The 20,524-nt window shown below is 39.0% G+C and overlaps 1 protein-coding gene across 1 annotated transcript in view; it reads right to left on the bottom strand.

Annotated features, from left to right (window-relative positions):
• The window catches only part of KIF13A (kinesin family member 13A), a 216,045-nt gene that overhangs the window by 84,452 nt on the left and 111,069 nt on the right, over nucleotides 1-20,524 (bottom strand). The window contains 1 exon segment of the mRNA XM_036868224.1: nucleotides 13,653-13,713. Coding sequence (XP_036724119.1) covers nucleotides 13,653-13,713 — 61 coding nt within the window.

The following is a 20,524-nucleotide window of genomic DNA, read 5'->3' on the forward strand; positions in this document are numbered from 1 at the left end:
CCATAATTCGAAAAGATGCATCACAATGTTCACTGCAGCACTATCTACAACAGCCAGGACATGGAAACAGCCTAAACGTCTATCAACAGAAGAATGGATAAAGAAGATGTGGTACATATATACAATGGAATATTACTCAGCCATAAAAAAGAACAAAATAATGCCATTTGCAGCAACATGGATGGACCTAGAGATTGTCATACTGAGTGAAGTAAGTCAGACGCAGAAAGACAAATATCATATGATTATCACTTATATGTGGAATCTAAAAAAGGGGGTATAAATGAACTTATTTACAAAACAGAAGTAGAGTCATGGATGTAGAAAACAAACTTATGGTTAGCAGGGGATAAAGGGGGGTGAGGGATAAATAGGGAGATTGGAACTGACATATATACACTACAATATATAAAATAGATAACTAATAAGAACCTGTTGTATAGCACAGGGAACTCTACTCAATACTCTGTAGTAACCTATATGGGAAAAGAGTCTGAAAAAGAATAGATATATGTATATGTATAACTGAATCACTTTGCTGTACACCTGAAACTAATACAACATCGTAAATCAACTATAGTCCAATAAAAAGATGCTTTTATGTTATAGTTAAGTATGATAGAGTCTTGTGCTAAGAAAATATCTGACCCATCCTGTTGCTGATCTTTCATACACATCGATATTCTTTTCTCACGTGTTTTCTCAAAGGACCTTCCTTATTCCACGTGTATTCCCAAGGCCTATGCCAAAACACAGGCTTAAACCTGGACCTAAGCCCTGTAGCGCAGAAGATGGGGAGTTAAACAGAGCCTGTGCTCAGGCTTGTGAGAATTGATGGTGGTCCTCAGCCAGGACCCAAGTGCCATCAAAGGCATTGAAAAAGCACCGCTTTCTTGGCACAAACAGATGAATGGAGCAATCTCGTTTGATCTTCCACACTGGTTAACCAGCCCCCATAAAGGGAGTAGGGTGAGGATGGGGACAAGACGCTTTAAGACTTGGCTAGGTCAAATATCCTGACTGTAATTCATGATTTTGATTCATATTTAGTAACTTGGAAAAAAGCAAGAGCTTGAGTTGATGAAAGGACTCAACTGCAGAGAAGCACTGTGGTCAAAGAGCTTTTCACCCTGGCTTCACAGAGCCTGAAGTCATTAACCAATCAAGGATTTATATCTGTTCTTTTATCAGGTAGTGAAATGGATTACTTTCTGGTTTCTGCTTCTGATGCTGAGTAGGCTGGAATTATGAGGAATTATTTTCTCAATGTTTTTGCAAGGGCAAATCACAAGTCTTCTTTTTCCTTGGTAGGAATCATCTTTTAAAACCAAAGATCATTAACTGGGGCTTCCCTGGTGGCGCAGTGGTTGAGAATCTGCCTGCTAATGCAGGGGACACGGGTTCAAGCCCTGGTCTGGGAAGGTCCCACATGCCACACAGCAGCTGGGCCCGTGAGCCACAATTACTGAGCCTGCGCGTCTGGAGCCTGTGCTCCGCAACAAGAGAGGCCGCGATAGTGAGAGGCCCGCGCACCGTGATGAAGAGCGGCCCCCGCTTGCCGCAACTAGAGAAAGCCCTCGCACAGAAACGAAGACCCAACACAGCCAAAAATAAATAAATAAAATTAAATTAAATTAAAAAAAAATAAAAGATAGCATCATGTAATGGCAATTCTATAAATCTGGGTTTTTGGAAGTGATTTCAATGGAAGACCTGTCTCAAAAGAAATTAAGAAATAAAAGTCTGGAATAAATCTCTTAAAAAAAAAAAAGATCTACTCAGTCTTGCAGAGTTGCCATAAAAAAAAAAAAATCATTAACTGAAAAAAAAAACAAGAATGAATGCTATAGAGCTACGTGAAATAGGTTTATGATGTGTCAGGTGAAAAAACCAACACCACCACCAGCCAGGGTGTGTATACTAAAATTGCACTAGAAACAAAAAATGATCAAAGAATGCTCCAGGATATAAAAAATACAAGAATGAATTTCAGCTTGGCCTATTTCCAAATTATTGCGGATACTAAATAGGATACAAATTAACCTATTTAACTTGTATACCTTTATTATTTATGCTGCTAAGAAGAAAAAAAGTATTTTTTTGTCAACTGCCCCGTTTGCAGTGCACTTTCCATATTCTATACTGCTGAACCCTTGCAATACCTAGATATGGATTGTGATCAATAAGGAGATGGTGGTGGGGGGGTGGTGAGGGCAGCACTCTGAAAGAGTAAGTCATTAGCCCAAGATGGGGCCACCAGCGAGTGGCAGGGCCTGTGGGCGTTGCCTCCCAGATGGACTGAGGCCCATCCATAATCAGTGACTCAGGCTTCATGACACTGGGAATCAGTTATTCCCACCTCTGGTCTCCGTGGTATGTTTCTTTTTAAAACAAACTCCCAGAACTCATCACACTGCAGTATTTTTTTTTTCCCCATGTCTGTCTCTACCATTGAATTGTGAACTCCTTTGAAAACAGGAGCTGTTGCATCTTAGCAGAGTACCTGACACACAGTATACACTCTTATTTACTGAATTGTTCTGGTGGCACTACTGTTCTTAGACTAATGTGTATTTAATTGGGCGTCCCTTTCCTCATTAGTGATGACGGAGGCATCAAAATATTGTTGGTTGAACTTAAAAAGTTAATTGTAGGGTTTACACTTTGGTTAAAGTATGGCTGTTTTTGAAATTCTAATGAGCCCCTCAAGATTACAATAGTCTTTGTTAAATAAGGCCCTGGGGTGTGAACAGACGTGTCAACATAATATGTAACAACTAATCGAATAATTTTGATAAAAATTACAGATTACACTTTTACTGACACCCATAGTTATTACCTCCTAGACATTGAAACAAAATATATATGACTGAAAAAAATAAACCAGTCTCTTTGATTTCCAATAAATGTACAAATATGCTTTCTCAAAAGTCAAGTTCTTTTAGTTAGATATTTATGGTTACATTTGACAGACAGAATATAATTGAGATTTACTGTATTTAATATAGTTTTAGTTATAACTAGGAAAGGAAAACGTTCTGGGAAACACAAAATGGAATATGAAAAAGTAGAAAACAATTATACTGTGTTTCTGGAAAGAATTTTTCTCCTTTCCATCCTTAAATAGCTATCCCAAAACACAATTTATAAAAGGGAAAATACAAAGAATCATATTGTAAAGTTCATGTATTTTTACAAATCTAAGCAAGACTGGATTCTAGAGAGAATGGAATCCATTTTGCCACTATGACTTCATGTCTCAAGGGAAATTTATTATCTTTTAAGAAATAATGAATACTTTCCCACCTCTACAAAGATTCATCAACATTAACATTTTTTAATAGCTCTGCTTAATTTCCACTGTATACTTAACTGATGCAATCTATTAACTGATACAACCTATTATAGATACTTAGATTATTTCCTTTTTCTTTTCTTCTGCAATATTTATCCTTACACATTTATCTTTGTACACTTTTCTACTGACTTTACTAGGCAAAACTCCAAAAAAAAAAATCAAATTACTAACTCTCCTAGCAATGCATGAATCTTTTTTCTACACCTTCAACAACACTGGCTATTATCATTCTTCCTGGCTTTGACTAATAGAAAAAAAAAAAAAAGCCTTTTGTTTTGTTAAATTTAAATTTTCCTTTCCTTAGGTTACTGTCCATTTGTATTTACTCTTTAGTAAGTTGACTATTTGGGTCCTATGTTTATTTTTATAAATCAATTGGTTTAGTAATGGATTAAGTATTAATTTTAAAATATCCATCATATATTAAGGATATTAACCTTTGGTCTATTATATATTGTACATATTTTTCCCCAATCTGTCATTTACCTTTCAGTCTTATGTTGTTCTTTGTCATACAAAAGCTTTTGGTCTTTCATATTCAAATCTCTCATCTTTTCCTTTATGATTTTCATCTACGGTATATGTTATGCTTCCAAAATCTTTCTGGATTATTATTACCCCAAATTACATAGTTATTCACCCATATTTTCTTCTAGTTTTGTTTTTGGTTTTTCCAGTTTTATATCCAAATCTGAATTCTACTTCTTATCAGCTATGTAACCTTGGGCAAGATCTCCTTCACTAGTAAAACAGGAATAATAGTTGCTCTCTTACTGGGTTGCTGGCATGATTAAATAAGGCAGTACAGTAAAGCACTTGCCATAGTGCATGGCCATTATAAGTCTAGAATATATTTTAGCTAATATCCATAATTAATACCATCTCTTAAATCTTTAATCAACTATAATTAATTTTGGTGCAGGAAAGGAGGTAATCATCTAATTATTTCTCCTTCAATAGTTCCTCTATCTTTGCAACAATTCTGTGAGGCAATCCAATTTTAAAGATAAGAGACACTTACTCTTAGAAAAAAAAATAAAAGGAATCATTTATTGCTATTTCTCTAGCACCTCTAGTGGTCCCACCTTTAAAATTCCACTGACGAAATGTAATGGTGGTACACTCACACGTGACAGAAAGAAGGGGGTGTGTGAATGTGTGTGTATGTGTTGGGGGGGGTCATGATGAGGAGAGGAAGAAGGAACAGTATCATTAATTATTATCTGGGTCAGAATACGCCAACCCATGTTGTCCAGTGGAGGAAAAATATTTACCTTTTATAACATTAAGATATCTCAGACAGGTAGAGGGAAAAAAACAACTAAATAAATCATATCAATAAAACTGAATAGAAACATACTCTGTAGAGCTCCCCTTATTTTTTTATTCTGGTGCCTTTGTAGCTCTATGAATCCCTTGCTGGGGTTATACTTAATCAATTCTTTGGTTTGGTGACTTTCAGCCACCACTGGTAAAACAAACGATTATTTTAAAAAAGCGAAGACTGTCGACCAAAGCCTAAAAATGCCCTGTAGACTCTATACAGTCTTCTGTCCTCCTCAGCATAACCAGTTTTCCATGAAACATGAACAGTGGCTACACTTCACTCTGTGATGGAGAGAAAATATTAACCATCAAAGACCCTTATACAGTCTATTAAGGAGAGTCTGGTTTATCCAAAAGACTGAAGGTGTTGTTGTTTATTTGTTTCTTTTTACTTTGTTCCTTTTTATTATTTAAACAAAGCAGTCCCTTTTTTCAGCATAGAAAAAAAAGCAATTTGTCAACTGCTTTTAGAAGCTTAGTTCACACATACACACACACAAAAAGAGCTATTTATGCTGGATAGTGGAAATCAGGGAATCCATAAAAGATGCACTATCCCTACCCTAAATGTTTCCTGACTCCAGTTCACACTCAAATGGAACGAAGTGCCACTTGTCTAAGGAAATATGTACCAGCCCAGAAGGGAAACAGAAGGGCAAGTTCAGAAGTCCTGAGGGAAGCAAGAGGATCTATGAGAATTTGTTTCTATCCCAGACAAACCACACAAAGGCACAACACAGTCCAACCCAGGAGCCTGTGACTTTTCCGCAGGACCCCTGCCAGAGAGGAGGTGGCCACTCTGCAGAAGTCAGCTCCACGTGCCTGGCACAGGGAATCCACAGGGCAAATCTGACCTCACTTGTTCATAACCATGACCAAGATGCCAATTTCCTCTGTGGGGTTTATGATTAGACTCCTATAGCTGTGTGGACAAGTCTTAAAACCCAGGCATGCCCAAAGCAACCACAACACAATGTTAGAACAGTAGAGAGGGTTCCTGTATGGAATTTCTGCAAGCAAAGTCACAGACCTGACCCACCCAACCCTGAGTCACACATAATACAGCTCTCTGAAAAGCTAACACCCTGAGTCTCCACACTTGTGCGTAACCTGTCCCTCCTGGGAACAGCAGCAATGGCCTCAAAGCTACCAGGCATGTGCATTGGGAGCTCAGTAACCAAGGTAATTCTCTCACTGCAGCAGGGCCCTGATAGCAAAGCACAGAAGAATAGAAACTAGGGATGGGAGGGAAAGTGCATATCATGCATATGCTGACACTTGACTGCTTTCGAGGAACAGGGTGAAACATCACAGTGGGCTATGCTCTAGGAAATGGGAGAACAAAATAAGAGGGCATAACCTTGTTTTATTCACAATCTGCATGAACCAAGGCAGTCTCACATAGATCATGGCTGACAAAAGCACTAAGTATGGAGATACAAGGCTGGACGTGACATGTGCACGGAATATTTCTAAGGTAGTGACGTGGAAGAGCAGCCAGGATTTTAACACGATTTTATCATTTTAAACAGAATCCCCAGTTTTCCTTCTTTTCCCCAGCTCTTTTTTCACTGGAGTTAAGAGTGAAAAAAAAAATGGTTAAGCTCAATATTTATGATCTGGAATTCCTGGCCTGCGCGTCTGTGAGGGTGTTTTTCCACTCCTAACCAGGCTGACAGCCCCAGCGACTGTGATGAGTCTGGACTTGGCAGGTGGCCCAGCTCTAAATCCGAGCACCTGGACAGTGCAAGGCCAGTCAGGCACCTCACACATACCTGAAGGGGTGAGGAATGCCAAGGTTGGACGAGGTTTCAGGTAATCTCTCCCTCAAACAGTGCAACCCTCAGAAACTGTCACATGCGGTGACTTTAAACCTGGTTTAAGTTAAATGACCAAAAACTACGGAGCTTAGATAAAGGAACTAGGGCTTTAAAGGCCTGACTTGATGACAGGAGATTTAAGTTTTAATAAACTATAGAAGATTGTCATTAAGGGGCTTGGTAAAAGGACCCTGAGAACCTGGGCCTGCAGGGTAAGGGTAGACACGGGGCCATTTTCCGCAGTGGCATCTGGGAGCCATCAGCACTGCAGTCCTCAGGAGCCTTCCTTGCAGCACGGCCTGGGTGACTCGCCCAGATGGATGTTTCCACCCCCTGACAGCGCTGAGGCCAGTCATGAGCTGGCAGTGAACCTCAGCTCCTTTTTTTGTTGCCGTATAAAGTGGCTGAGTCACAGAGGAGGGGTCAGGCGTCGGGGCCCCGGATGAAAGAGCTGTGAGGACTGTCTCACAGAGAATGCATTTTGGAGTGATTCAGGAGGGTACTTTCACATATAACAACTGCTGAAAAAGCAGCTGTTCTGCACCTCTACCTGCTCGACAGTGTTTGCCACTGTGTCCCTCCGACACAGAGGCAGACCTGACTCAGTATCTCTTCTGGACTGTGGGGTGCACAAGATTGACAGCACTTGAGGGGAGGTGAGAACAAAGCCCAAACCAAACACAGTCATTCAGGACTCTGGAGAACTTCTGACAGGAGGGAGAATGCTAATAGTATTATTCCTGGCTAGGTTCCAAGCCAGAGTACTCCAATAACATGATTCCCTAGGCACAGCCCTCTTGTTGGGATGAGAGAGAAGAGAGGAGAGCCTGGGATTGCAGTAGAATCCATAAAATCTTCACACATAACTGTCACTGACCCAAATCCACATTTACCACTGCTTTCAGCTCTCTTACAAGTAGCAGGGCCTCTCTGAACCTCAGTTTCCTCATCTGTAAAATGGGGGCAATATCAGTTTCTACTCATTTGGTGTTTTGACAATTAAATGACCTGCTGCAGGTAAAGGGATGAGCACAGTGCTGGGAAACTAGTGCTCAGAACTCTATTGTCTACTGTTGTTATTATTATCTACTCCTCTAAACACACCTAGCTAAGTTAAGTGATGTCTCTGGGCGCCAAGATATACTCTAAGGAATAGATGCTGACAAAGAAAGGAAAGTGGAAGAAGGCAGGGTTGGGTGGGATTAAAAAATCTGGGAGTAGAGGTGAGAAGAAAGGGAAGCATACACACACACTCTTGTAAAAAACGTAACAGTATCAGCCTAGCTCACTTATCTCAGAGAAATTTTTCTTAACTGACCTTCACTTACCCGATTCTCTCAATTAACATTCTCTCTTCCAGCTGTAAAATACACTGATGCATGCTTACTGCACACTAAATCACCCAACTGGTAGACAACTCTCTGGACTCCCACCAGCTGAGTTATGTTCTCACAAAGGGTCGGTTGTGTTTGCTCCTGAGCTGGTTTGTGCCAGTTACACTTCTCTGTAATTACATAATTAACAAATGCAAAAAGAGAGTTGCTGGTTCTAAGAAAACTAGTTTGGATGCTTAGGTGAGCCCCTAAAAGAACTGTCAGATTAGGTATGGGTAAGAATTTGTAAGACTGTAAAAGAGAAAGAAAAATCTAGAAGGATTCTGCAGTCAGTGTTTCATAAATGTCTTTTAAGATGGCATGCACCATTTATAGTGAATCTCTAACAAACTTTTCACATAGTCAACTACTACTGCTTCTCATAACCACAGGGAAAACTTCCACAGTTTTGATAAACTTAACAGCTAACAATTATGAGTATTTATTCTACACAAGACACTTGCTGAGGTCTTCATATACACTTGAATAGTAAAATAATGAATCAATACAATATGCTATAACAAATATTTTGGAAGTCTGCTTAAAAAATTGGTTCTATTTTGGCTACTGTCAACTCTTAGAATGTAAATTTTGATGCACAGTTAAACAATATGAAACAGAAATCATTTCTACCTCTGAGCCCATAAACTCTCCCATCATAGGAACAGAATCAAACATGGCTATTCTCCCCACGGCAACAGCCATAGCTAGGAGGCACTCAGCTGTCCCTTCACGGTACAAAGCAACGTTAGCAGAACAAGAATCAGACGTAGAACATTTCTCCTGAATTGCAGGGTATTACAATGCCTGAAAACACAGGTTTCAGCAAATCTGAGCAACATACCATATGGTGAGAACTGTCATATAATTTCTAAGTCAACAATTTAGAATCTCTCAGGTCAGGAAATGTTCTTGTCCATATAGATACCCAGATATGCCACCACTAGACTGATTTTTATTTTTAGTATGAAGATTTATAGAAAAACAGGTTTATGAAAAATATTCTCCTGCTAATAAGAAAAGCAAAACCAAGGTTACTGGAAGTCATTGTTATTTAACCAACATGACACATTTTAGACAGCGATAAAAAATGTATTGATTTATTATCGAGAAGCCCTTAAATGAAATTAGTAGTGATTTAAACATTTAAAAAGGCCTATTATCTGTTATGATGCTCTCAAGTTTATCAGTATTCACTATAATATCATTATAATCCTAAATGTTGATCTATGTTTATGTGTATGTATATATGGGCTTGGGGAGAGGAAACGGATTTATGTAGAAATGCCATGCTTTGGGTGCCTAATTTTGCAGGTTACTTCTGTTTTTTCTTAGCCCTGGCACAAGGGTTTTTGCTTAAAGATCCAGAATTATGCACAGACTCGCTAACCAAAAGGTGCTAATAAGAGATAATATATTTAAATTGTGAAATGTCTCAAAGCATGATTCAATGCAATTCAAATGGCTTAACAAACAAGCCTTTGATTTGACTCTGAAAAGTCCACTGCAACAGCTGTGTGGCCAGCATAAAATGTCTGATTCATGTTTAATCTGAGAGCTGGAAGAGATCTGAGATCACTGTAGGCTATATATCCTCCTTTCACAGATGAAGAAACAGACATCCCCAAAGTTTAGCAGTTTGTGGCAAAACCAGGTCTCATAAATACCAGCACACACAATGCATTTTCTCTCCAAAGGACTGATGCTACTATCCTTACTACTGCTACAACGTGACAGTGATAAAGATAATGATGAATATTTTTAAAATTTATTTATTTATTTATTTTTGGCTGCACTGGGTCTTCGTTGCTGCGCACGGGATTTCTCTAGTTGCGGTGAGCGGGAGCTACTCTTCGCTGCGGGGCGCGGGCTTCTCATTGCAGTGGCTTCTCTTGCTGCGGAGCACAGGCTCTAGAGTGCAGGCTCAGTAGCTGTGGCACGCGGGCTCAGTAGTTGTGGATCCTGGGCTCTAGAACGCAGGCTCAGTAGTTGTGGCGCACGGGCTTAGTTGCTCCGAGGCATGTGGGATCTTCCCAGACCAGGGCTCGAACCCATGTCCCCTGCATTGGCAGGCGGATTCTTAACCACTGCGCCACCAGGGAAGCCCCGACGATAAATATTAAATGAGCATTTCCTGTGGTTTAAGTACTTTACATGAACAGGTCATTTAGTCCTCAAATCAACCCTATGAGATCAGAACTATTATCAGCCTTATTTAACCTAAGAGGAAACAGAACTCACCCGACCTTACATAGATAAAAGGTGGGGGAGGCAGGAATGGAACCCAGGCAGTTCGATTTAAAAGCCCACATGCTTCCACCACTCCACCCAACCCACTGCAGTGCCATTATACCTACTATAGAATTATGGGTTTCTAAATCAGTCCGAGAGTGGAAGCTCTTGCTTGCTATAGCTTTTAATGAATAGAGTAACATAAAACATAATTGAGAATTTAACATTTGACACACCCCATGAAACTGAGAGCCTCTCTTTGCTCTTTCAATCCATGCACTCATCTATCTCTCTCCCCTCTCCCTCCTCCTCTCTGCCCCCCAAGTTTTGAGAGCTGCCTCAAGAGCTCTGATTCAGTATCAATGATGCCATTATTCATAGAGTCTGACAAATAGGTCAGTTTCAGGAACTATGTGCTTCCCCTTCTCCGTTTCTTCTATGTCCCATCAGAGAATGAATGCTTCTATCTTAATGTTTCTATTCACAATTAAGAAGGAACTGTTTTTTTTTTTTTTATTAAAGAGAAGGGAAATCAAACTATACTCCAATATAAAATAAAAATTAAATTTAAAAAAAGAGAAAGGAAATCATATTAGTATAGAAACCAATCAACTAATCTACTAGTAATATATTCACTAGGCAAATTATTTACAATGAGTGCAAAAAACCCTGAAAGAATAGCAAGCAAGAACTTTACTTTTTGCTGAGGTGGTCACAGAATTTGTACAATAATGGGGATACCTAAAGAATAAGAAACTGTCTCCTCACATTTTGTAAATAGACTCTGCTCCATCGACCAAGAGAATCCTATTTCAGGGCTAATACCAGGAACATGGTATTAGATGTGATCATGCAAGCTAAAATTTAGTAAAGTTTAAGCTATCAAAATGTTTAAAAATCATTTTTATCTTTTAAAATACTTCAGCACATACTATTTGTAATGAAGAGCTACAGAAATCTTGAGTTTCACATTTTAATTTTATCATTTGTACTTAATAAAATTATCTCTAGTAAAAAAAAAGTATGTCCTACATTCAGAGGTATGAGTGATACACTGCAGAAAGCTAGAATGGTCTCTATGGGCAGTAATGGAGGATGTGATTGTAGAGATATGGAAAAGAAAGAGAAAAACAATCTTCCTAAAGCATTATTTTAACCCCATCACTCCAATAGCCCCTCCCCTATTTTTCACCATATCATCTACACTTCTTAGTCTAGCTTTTAAACTTTCCTATTATCTGGCCTCACTTAACACGTACAAGTAGGTCTCCCACTGATTCCCCCCCAAAATGCATCTTTTGCTCAGACCAGTGTTATACACCATGCTCACTCCCACTTCTGCATCCTCACTTACAGAAAAGCCAAACGAAGTATCATTTATGGGCACCTTCCATTGGTCAGCTCATTAAGTTACCTACTGAACCCTTATAACAACATATAAGATAGGTATTATCACTGCCATGTTTCCCATTTTACAGAAAAGAAATTGTAACTCAGAGAGATTAAATTGTCTAAGAGAACCAAAGCAAGCTTCCTGAGACTTAAACCCAGGGTGGAGTTCAGAGTCCGTGTGCTTTCCTTGACACCGTATTGCTTCCTCTCGTCTGGATGCCCTCCATACTGCCCCGTGGCTAAATCTATGCTGAACTTCTATGTCCAGTTTCAGTCCCATCTCCTCTATGATGCCTTCCCAGGCAACTTCAGTCTTTCCACATTTCGCCTCTCCTTGGGTTTTCTATAGTACTTAAAACCTGTAAAATTTAGAGTTTAAATACTATCTCAAAATGTTTACTGTTGTTTGTCATGCATTCTTTTGCTTTCCAACTTAGGTTATAATTTCTCAAGGGCTTCCTAGGCTGCACACACAGTAGAAGTTTCATGAATACTTAAGGAACTATTCTGAGACTTTCTGGCTTCCTAGGTGAAATAAGAAGAAACACTGGGCTGGAGCATAGAAGGGGTGGTGGGGAGTCAGGGAGCAGAGGGTGGGGAAGGTAGACGGGGCTATAAAATAAAGGATCTTAAATGTCATCCAAAGAGTACAGATTTTTATCTATAAGTGATGAGGAGTCCTCTAAAGTATCTGACAATTGCCTAAGAGTTCTAATTCAGGGAGCTATATCTGACTATATCCTGAATAATATCAACTGAACAGAGTGAGAGATTGGACTTTGTATAGCCATAGCATTTGTCCTCCTCTGTTTCTGTCACAGTATGAAGTGTTTTACTTTTGTTTACTTAAATCCAAAAGCACACAACCAGCACAAAATTATACTGTGCTAACAGTCAAGGCCGACTCTCCTAGGCTCTGCAGAATTTATTATATAGACTCCCAAAGGACTGAAAAAAAGACAAATTAATTACAACCAACAATAAGAACTATTTACTCACATTAATAAAGTGCATTGCTGAAGTTGCAGGAATGATGTTTGGAAAGAAAGGCTCATTTACCCAATGTGAGCAATGGAAGGAATTTTCCTAGTTCCAGCCATTAACTTTTGAAAAAATTATACATCAAATAATTTCTCAACAGATTTGCTTTACATGGCAAGGAAAAGGCTATCAATAAACAAAATTTCCTACAAGCAAGTAACTTCTTTTACCCTCTAATCTTTTAAGATCTACATCCTCTCCATCATCCCCTCACTGTTTTTCTTTCTTCCTTCCTTCCTTTCTTTCTTCCTTCCTTTCTCTTTCTTTCAATCTTTCTTTCTTTCTCTCTCTTTCTTTCTTTCTTTCGTAAATGGGAAAGTCATTCAGCTGACATTCTTGTAAGTAGAAATAAGGAGGAAACGCTCATTAAGACTATATCTAAGAAAAAGGGGTCACAGTCAGAAGGGAAGGAACAAAGACTTCCTCCACGAAAACAAATGCTTCTCTCTTGAGATAAAGTAATTTTAACTCCTAGGAAAGGTGAAGATTCACCTGTGATCACAAATAAAATTAGCAGTCATCTGTATTTAACAGAGTAGGGATAAAATGCCTCAAGGAAAGAACAATAGCAAAATGTGGGGCCTTGAGGCAATGTTTCCCCGAGGAATGTACAGTTTTAGTTCATATCACCACTGACTACTTTAGAACACTCAGGAGGCAAGGGGGCCCTGGAAACCAACAGCATCTGTGCTTTGCTTGCTTAAACGGAGCAGTGCCTTCCCTGAAAGTTAGAGGCAAGGAAAGGCACAGCACATTAAACCTCCTCTTCGTGTGAGAACCACAACAGCTTCCACTGACGGCTTGAGGTGGTCCCCCGTTATCTCTAATCCTTGGAACACCTCTGAGGACACTTCATACCCCCTTCAGGTAAAGAACCTGAAGCTTAATGAGTTTGGGAAAAAACCTGTCCGAGGCTTCTCAGCAAGTAAATGGCTGAACCAGATCCTAAAACCAAATCTTACTGACTTCAAAGCCCACGTGCCAGAATTGTAAAGAATGAGTGCAAATTTTATGGGAAAAACAGAACTCCAGAATAATTAAAGAAAACAGACATAATGGAAGAAGAGGCCAGAGGCCCAACCGTCAAATGCAGAGAGAGAGCCAACTTACCAGCATATTTTGTAGTGTTAGATTCATCCATGGACCAAAAGCAATAATCAAACGCAAATACCTGAATGAAAGAACAAAACATTAAACTTAAAAATTAATTAACTTCCATGAGTAAATCAGACTGAAAAAAAATTCACTGATGAAGATGAGGGTGCCTGCTACTGTCTTATTAAAAACACAAAACAAAAAACGAAAAAACACCATAGGTTTGATGCTTTATTAACCCTGAAGTTTCTTTCAGACTAAATTGATGGTTATTTTCTTGTATTAGACTAAGGTGCATATAGAAATTGCTACTTATCCATAATTCAAACAAGGAGACATCTTAGCCAAAATTTTTTAAATGATACATTTAGTTAGAAAGAACAATGGCTTCTCTCCCAAGTCCACGGTTCCAGCGTCTGCTGAAACTCTCCAGCCAGACCTTCCATGGCGTCACAAGAAACACTAAAGTGATCAACTTTCATTTAAACCAGTTCCTTCTAACTTTCCATGATGCTACCATTTCTAGCATAGCCAAAGCTTTGTCAAAACTCCCCATGTTCCCGGAAATCTTGGACACCCAGTCTTGGGCCAAGTATTGTTAATAAATCAATAATTCACTCTCGCATGCTTTAGTTTTCTGCATAGTTACTGAATGCCTACTATGTACTAGGAATGGCTGATGCTGCCTCCACAAGGACACACATCTAATCACTGTTTTCCACGCATATGACCACCACTCACGTTCCAGCCATCATTCGCAAACGCGTCGGGCAACGTTCCCCAAAGTGCGCACCAAGGAACAGCAGTTTCATGAGACAGTCCATGAAATAAAGATTGCATCAATCAGAAATGGTAGATATTTTACCCTGCTTAAGATTTTCTATGCAATTCTCAATATTAAAGTCTCTGAAAAGTCCTCCAGCAAATAAACCCATTTAGTTGTGTAACTTTTTTATTTCTCAGTTACTTTTGGTGAGGAGAGTAACACCTATGAACGTGCCTTGAAACCAGTGTTTCTCAGCATACTCCTCAAGCAAACTGGCTCAGGTGACTCAGAAGTGACTTTCACAGGCTCCTTGTTACAGCCTTCCCCCACCTTGCAACTCTAATGGTAAATTACAATCCTAAAGGGACAGAGACCCTTTAATGCTTAATCATTGCCAAGGGATCGTGAGCACTGAGCAATCAGAACCCAAGCACTTTGACCTGGCACTTGAGACTGGCCATATGAGACCCTTCCAGCCTATGTCTCCCAACTTCCTTAAGCTTCAGCTGAACTTTCCGTACCTTGGAGTTGCTAAGTACAATTCCACCTCTGTCATTTTCTTTATTTCCACCCTTCAGAATGCTTCATACTCCTTAAGGCCCAGTTCAATATATTTTTCTTCCAGGAAGTGTTCCTTGGTTAAACCCAAAGGGATTTGCTTTCTCTTCTCTGAACTCTCACAACACTGTTTAATCCTTTTTTTGTGTGACTCCTATCCCAATTATTTTATTTTTCACTTATCATGTATATGATGTGTGCATATGTTTTATCTCCCCTAGTAGACAAAGATCCTTAAAAGCAGGAACCATACCTAATTCATATTTGTATCCTGCACTGTCCATAGTAGTTGCTTTCTAATTATTTATTAAATGATTACTGTCATTGAGAACTTGCAAGAAAGAAGGTACTTTCCACATCATCAAAAGACTAAGTTATGGGCTTCCCTGGTGGCGCAGTGGTTGAGAATCTGCCTGCTAATGCAGGGGACACGGGTTCGAGCCCTGGTCTGGGAAGATCTCACATGCCGCGGAGCAACTAGGCCCGTGAGCCACAACTACTGAGCCTGCGTGTCTGGAGCCTGTGCTCCGCAACAAGAGAGGCCGCGATAGTAAGAGGCCCGCTCACTGCGATGAAGAGTGGCCCCCGCTTGCCACAACTAGAGAAAGCCCTCACACAGAAACGAAGACCCAACACAGCCAAAAAATAAATAAATTAAAAAAAAAAAAAAGACTTTATTTATGCTCTGAATAGTTTCAGCACTACATGTACTTTAATGCTTTTAAAACTGATTCAGGTACACACACAACTTACATCATCAACCTCAAATCCAAATTCAGTTTTGTTATTTATACAAACATTCACTCTGGTCTTATGACAACCAAGGTTAAAACGAACAGCTATGAAACAACAGTTTCAGCCAACAGAGTGTGAAATATTTACTGCATTCAAGGGCTCTTCCAAAGACTTGAGAGACCACACAGGCGTAATCCAGTTAATCTTCCTGCCTCAAGGCAGGACTGAACTTCAACACTTCTCCTGAGAGATGAAGATCTGTCTTGTTTTTAAACATTTCCAGAAAAGGAGATTCTACAACCTCCCTTTAATGGCATCTTATAACACTTAACTTTCAATCCCAGGACATTTTCCTTTCCTTTTGACCTAAATCAACTCTCCTTACTTTAAATGGCCAACAAAGGCTACTTTCCAATTTCTAGGTATGTTCATTGTTTCCCTCTAAAGTCTCAATGAATTCCTCTTAGTAGTTGCTACATACAGTGAAATAATAATTTATTTCCTGTATGTTAATTTTTCATACCTACCTAAAACTTGTATTTAACAGCTTGCTATTTTGCATACAAGGTTAGAAAGCTAGAGATTTACATTCACAGTAATGTTACTTGAAATAAAATGAAATCCACCCCCAAACTGGGGGGTCTACCCTTAGTAATAATCATTCCAAATTCTGTGCCAACTTTTATTTCTAACAAACGGTTAATAGTCTAAAGTTGTTTCTGCTCATAAAAAGGAAGATAACAATTTTTCATTTTAGGCATTCACCCTCCCAAATTCAGACAAATGTTAAAACTCTGCAGAGGAAAAAGGGCCCTGATAGTACTGGCAGACATAATTGTCTTTTCTTGCCAAATACTGGCCTCTCCCTGAACTGAATTATGTCTCGAATTTCAAAACCTTTGATCACAAGCATTTTAGAATGGTCATCTCCCTCAAACCAGTCATGGATTACAGGTTATGCTTTTACTCAACATTTGTCAGTAAGAAAGTTGAAGCCCAGAAATCTGAGGGATTTCCCTAAAAACTCAAAGCAACTGAAAAGATTCTTGTTATCATTTTTTTATTTAATGCAGGTTACCAGTGATCCCCCCTCCTCCTATGAAATTCCACAGCACTCTATAGCTTCCGTGGCACTAGTTCACATGTGCTCCTGTTTTATGGCTTAGTTCAACTGGTGTGGGTCTCATCTCCACTCAAAGGTGAACCCGTTGGGGGCAGGGGCTTTGTCTCATGCTAGTGCCTGGGTCATTACCTCATATAGAGCAGCCACTGTATGTAATATTTTTTCAATAAATAAACATAATACCAGGAGAAGAAGTTGGAATGCAGATAAGAACACGGAATGAACATGAGAAACTGTTATGAAAACGTAGAAGTTCAAACTGCAAGATAGATTTTTAGTGTTGCATTACTTTCAGATGCACATTTTCGGGGAACCTGGTTCCTTCAAGGGTCAAATACAGATTTGGTCACTAGATGAGTCCTCTTCAGCACCATTATTCCAGGGTTCACGTAGATAAACAAGTACGGCCACATCAAGTATAATTTGTAGTTTGCACAGAATTAGAACAATTATTTGTTGCTAGAATAATTATTTGGTATGACTGTTATGAAAACAGTGTTAAAGATGTTTAAAATAATTTCTTTGTCTTAGGTAGCCCAATCATTTCCCTTGCAACCTTCTTAGTACTATAAACAAACTAGTATTCACAAACTATTTCTTTTCATGGCTAAAAATTTAATCATAATTTAATCACAAAGGTTTGTAACAAAAGAGGACATGATTTTCTTATTTTCTAATACAAAATCATTAACATTTCAAAAGAGATAACAAAACCATTTTCTTGAGTTATTCTTTAGAAACTAACCACTTCAAATAAAATAATTTTTTTCAAAGCCAGCACATTATAGTAGAGAAATATATTTACTCAAGACTTCTAACTAATTTCATTAGAATTCCTAAATGTTTATTTCACCTATTCATTATGAAGTCACTAGTATCTTAATTAGACTGTGGCAGACAGGGGACTTTTTTTTTTTTTTTGAACATCTTTATTGGAGTATCATTGCCTTACAATGGTGTGTTAGTTTCTGCTTTATAACAAAGTGAATCAGTTATACATATACTCTTGCATCTCTCTCCCCCTCTCCCTATCCCACCCCTCTGGGGGTCACAAAGCACTGAGCTGATCTCCCTGTGCTATGCGACTGCTTCCCACTAGGTATCTATTTTACATTTGGTAGTATATATAAGTCCATGCCACTCTCTCACTTCGTCCCAGCTTACGCTTGCCCCTCCCCGTGTCCTCAAATCCATTCTCTACGTCTGCATCTTTATTCCTGTCCTGCACCTAGGTTCATCAGAACCATTTTTTCTATTTTTTTTTAGATGCCAATTATATGTGTTAGGATACGGTATTTGTTTTTCTCTTTCTGACTTACCTCACTCTGTATGACAGATTCTAGGTCCATCCACCTCACTACAAATAACTCAATTTCGTTTCTTTTTATGGCTGAGTAATATTCCATTGTATATATGTGCCACATCTTCTTTACCCATTCGTCTATCGATGGACACTTAGGTTGCGCCCATGTCCTGGCTCTTGTAAATAGAGCTGCAATGAACATTGTGGTACATGACTCTTTTTTTGTTGTTGTTGTTAAATTTTATTTATTTTATTTTTTATTTATTTATGGCTGTGTTGGGTCTTCATTTCTGTGCGAGGGCTTTCTCTAGTTGCGGCAAGTGGGGGCCACTCTTCATTGCGGTGCGCGGGCCTCTCATTATCACGGTCTCTCTTGTTGCGGAGCACAGGCTCCAGACGCGCAGGCTCAGCAATTGTGGCTCACGGGCCTAGTTGCTCCACGGCATGTGGGATCTTCCCAGACCAGGGCTCGAACCCGTGTCCCCTGCATTGGCTGGCAGATCCTCAACAACTGCGCCACCAGGGAAGCCCCACATGACTCTTTTTGAATTATGGTTTTCTCAGGGTATATGCCCAGTAGTGGGATTGCTGAGTCATATGGTAGTTCTATTTTTACTAAGGGACCTCCATCCTGTTCTCCATAGTGGCTGTATCAATTTACATTCCCACAAACAGTGCAAGAGGGTTCCCTTTCCTCCACACCCTCTCCAGTATTTATTGTTTGTAGATTTTTTGATGATGGACATTCTGACAGGTGTGAGGTGATACCTCACTGTAGTTTTGATTTGCATTTCTCTAATGATTAGTGATGTTGAGCATTCTTTCATGTGTGTTTGTTGGCAATCTGTGTATCTTCTTGGGAGAAATGTCTATTTAGGTCTGCTGCCCATTTTTGGATTGAGTTGTTTTTTTGATATTGAGCTGCCTGAGCTGCTTGTAAATATTGGACATTAATCCTTTGTCAGTTGCTTCATTTGCAAATATTTTCTCCCATTCTGAGGGTTGTCTTTTCGTCTTATGTTTTCCTTTGCTGTGCAAAAGCTTTTAAGTTTCATTAGGTCTCATTTGTTTATTTTTGTTTTTATTTCCATTTCTCTAGGAGGTGTGTCAGAAAGGATCTTGCTGTGATTTATGTCATAGAATGTTCTGCCTATGTTTTCCTCTAAGAGTTTTATAGAGTCTGGCCTTCCATTTAGGTATTTAATCCATTTTGAGTTTATTTTGTGTATGGTGTTATGGAGTGTTTTAATATCATTCTTTTACACGTAGCTGTCCAGTTTTCCCAGCACCACTTATTGAAGAGGCTGTCTTTTCTCCACTGTATATTCTTGCCTCCTTTATCAAAAATAAGGTGACCATATGTGCATGGGTTTATCTCTGTGCTTTCTATCCTGTTCCACTGATCTATATTTCTGTGTCCCAGTACCACACTGTCTTGATTATTATAGCTTTTATTATAGCTTTGTAGTATAGTCTGAAGTCAGGGAGCCTGATTCCTCCAGCTCCGTTTTTCTTTCTCAAGATTGCTTTGGTTATTTGGGTCTTTTGTGGCTCCATACAAATTGTGAAATTTTTTGTTCCAGCTCTGTGAAAAATGGCAGTGGTAGTTTGATAGGGATTGCATTGAATCTGTAGATTGCTTTGGGTAGTATAGTCATTTTCACAATGTTGATTCTTCCAATCCAAGAACATGGTATATCTCTCCATCTGTTTGTATCATCTTTAATTGCTTTCATTAGTGTCTTATAGTTTTCTGCATATAAGTTTTTTGTCTCCTTAGGTAGTTTTATTCCTAGGCATTTTATTCTTTTTGTTGAAGTGGTAAATAGCAGTGTTCCCTTAATTTCTCTTTCAGATTTTTCATCATTAGTGTATAGGAATATAAGAGATTTCTGTGCATTAATTTTGTATGCTGTTACTTTACCAAATTCATTGATTAGCTCTAGTAGTTTTCTGGTAGAGTCTTTAGGATTCTCTATGTATAGTATCATGTCATCTGCAAACAGTGACAGCTTTACTTCTTCTTTTCCGATTTGGATTCCTTTTATTTCTTTTCCTTCTCTGATTGCTGTGGCTAAAACTTCCAAAACTATGTTGAATAACAGTGATGAGAGTGGGCAACCTTGTCTTGTTCCTGATCTTAGTGGAAATGGTTTCAGTTTTTCACCATTGAGAACGATGTTGGCTGTGGGTCTGTCATATATGGCCTTTATTATGTTGAGGTAGGTCCCCTCTATGCCTACTTTCTGGAGGGTTTTTATCATAAATGGGTGTTGAATTTTGTTGAAAGCTTTTTCTGCATCCATTGAGATAATCATGTGGTTTTTATCCTTCAATCTGGTAATATGGTGTATCACATTGATTGATTTGCATATATTGAAGAACCCTTGCATCCCTGGGAT

The sequence above is a fragment of the Balaenoptera musculus genome, chromosome 11 (assembly GCF_009873245.2).
Source record: "Balaenoptera musculus isolate JJ_BM4_2016_0621 chromosome 11, mBalMus1.pri.v3, whole genome shotgun sequence".
Classification (NCBI taxonomy): Eukaryota; Metazoa; Chordata; class Mammalia; order Artiodactyla; family Balaenopteridae; genus Balaenoptera; species Balaenoptera musculus.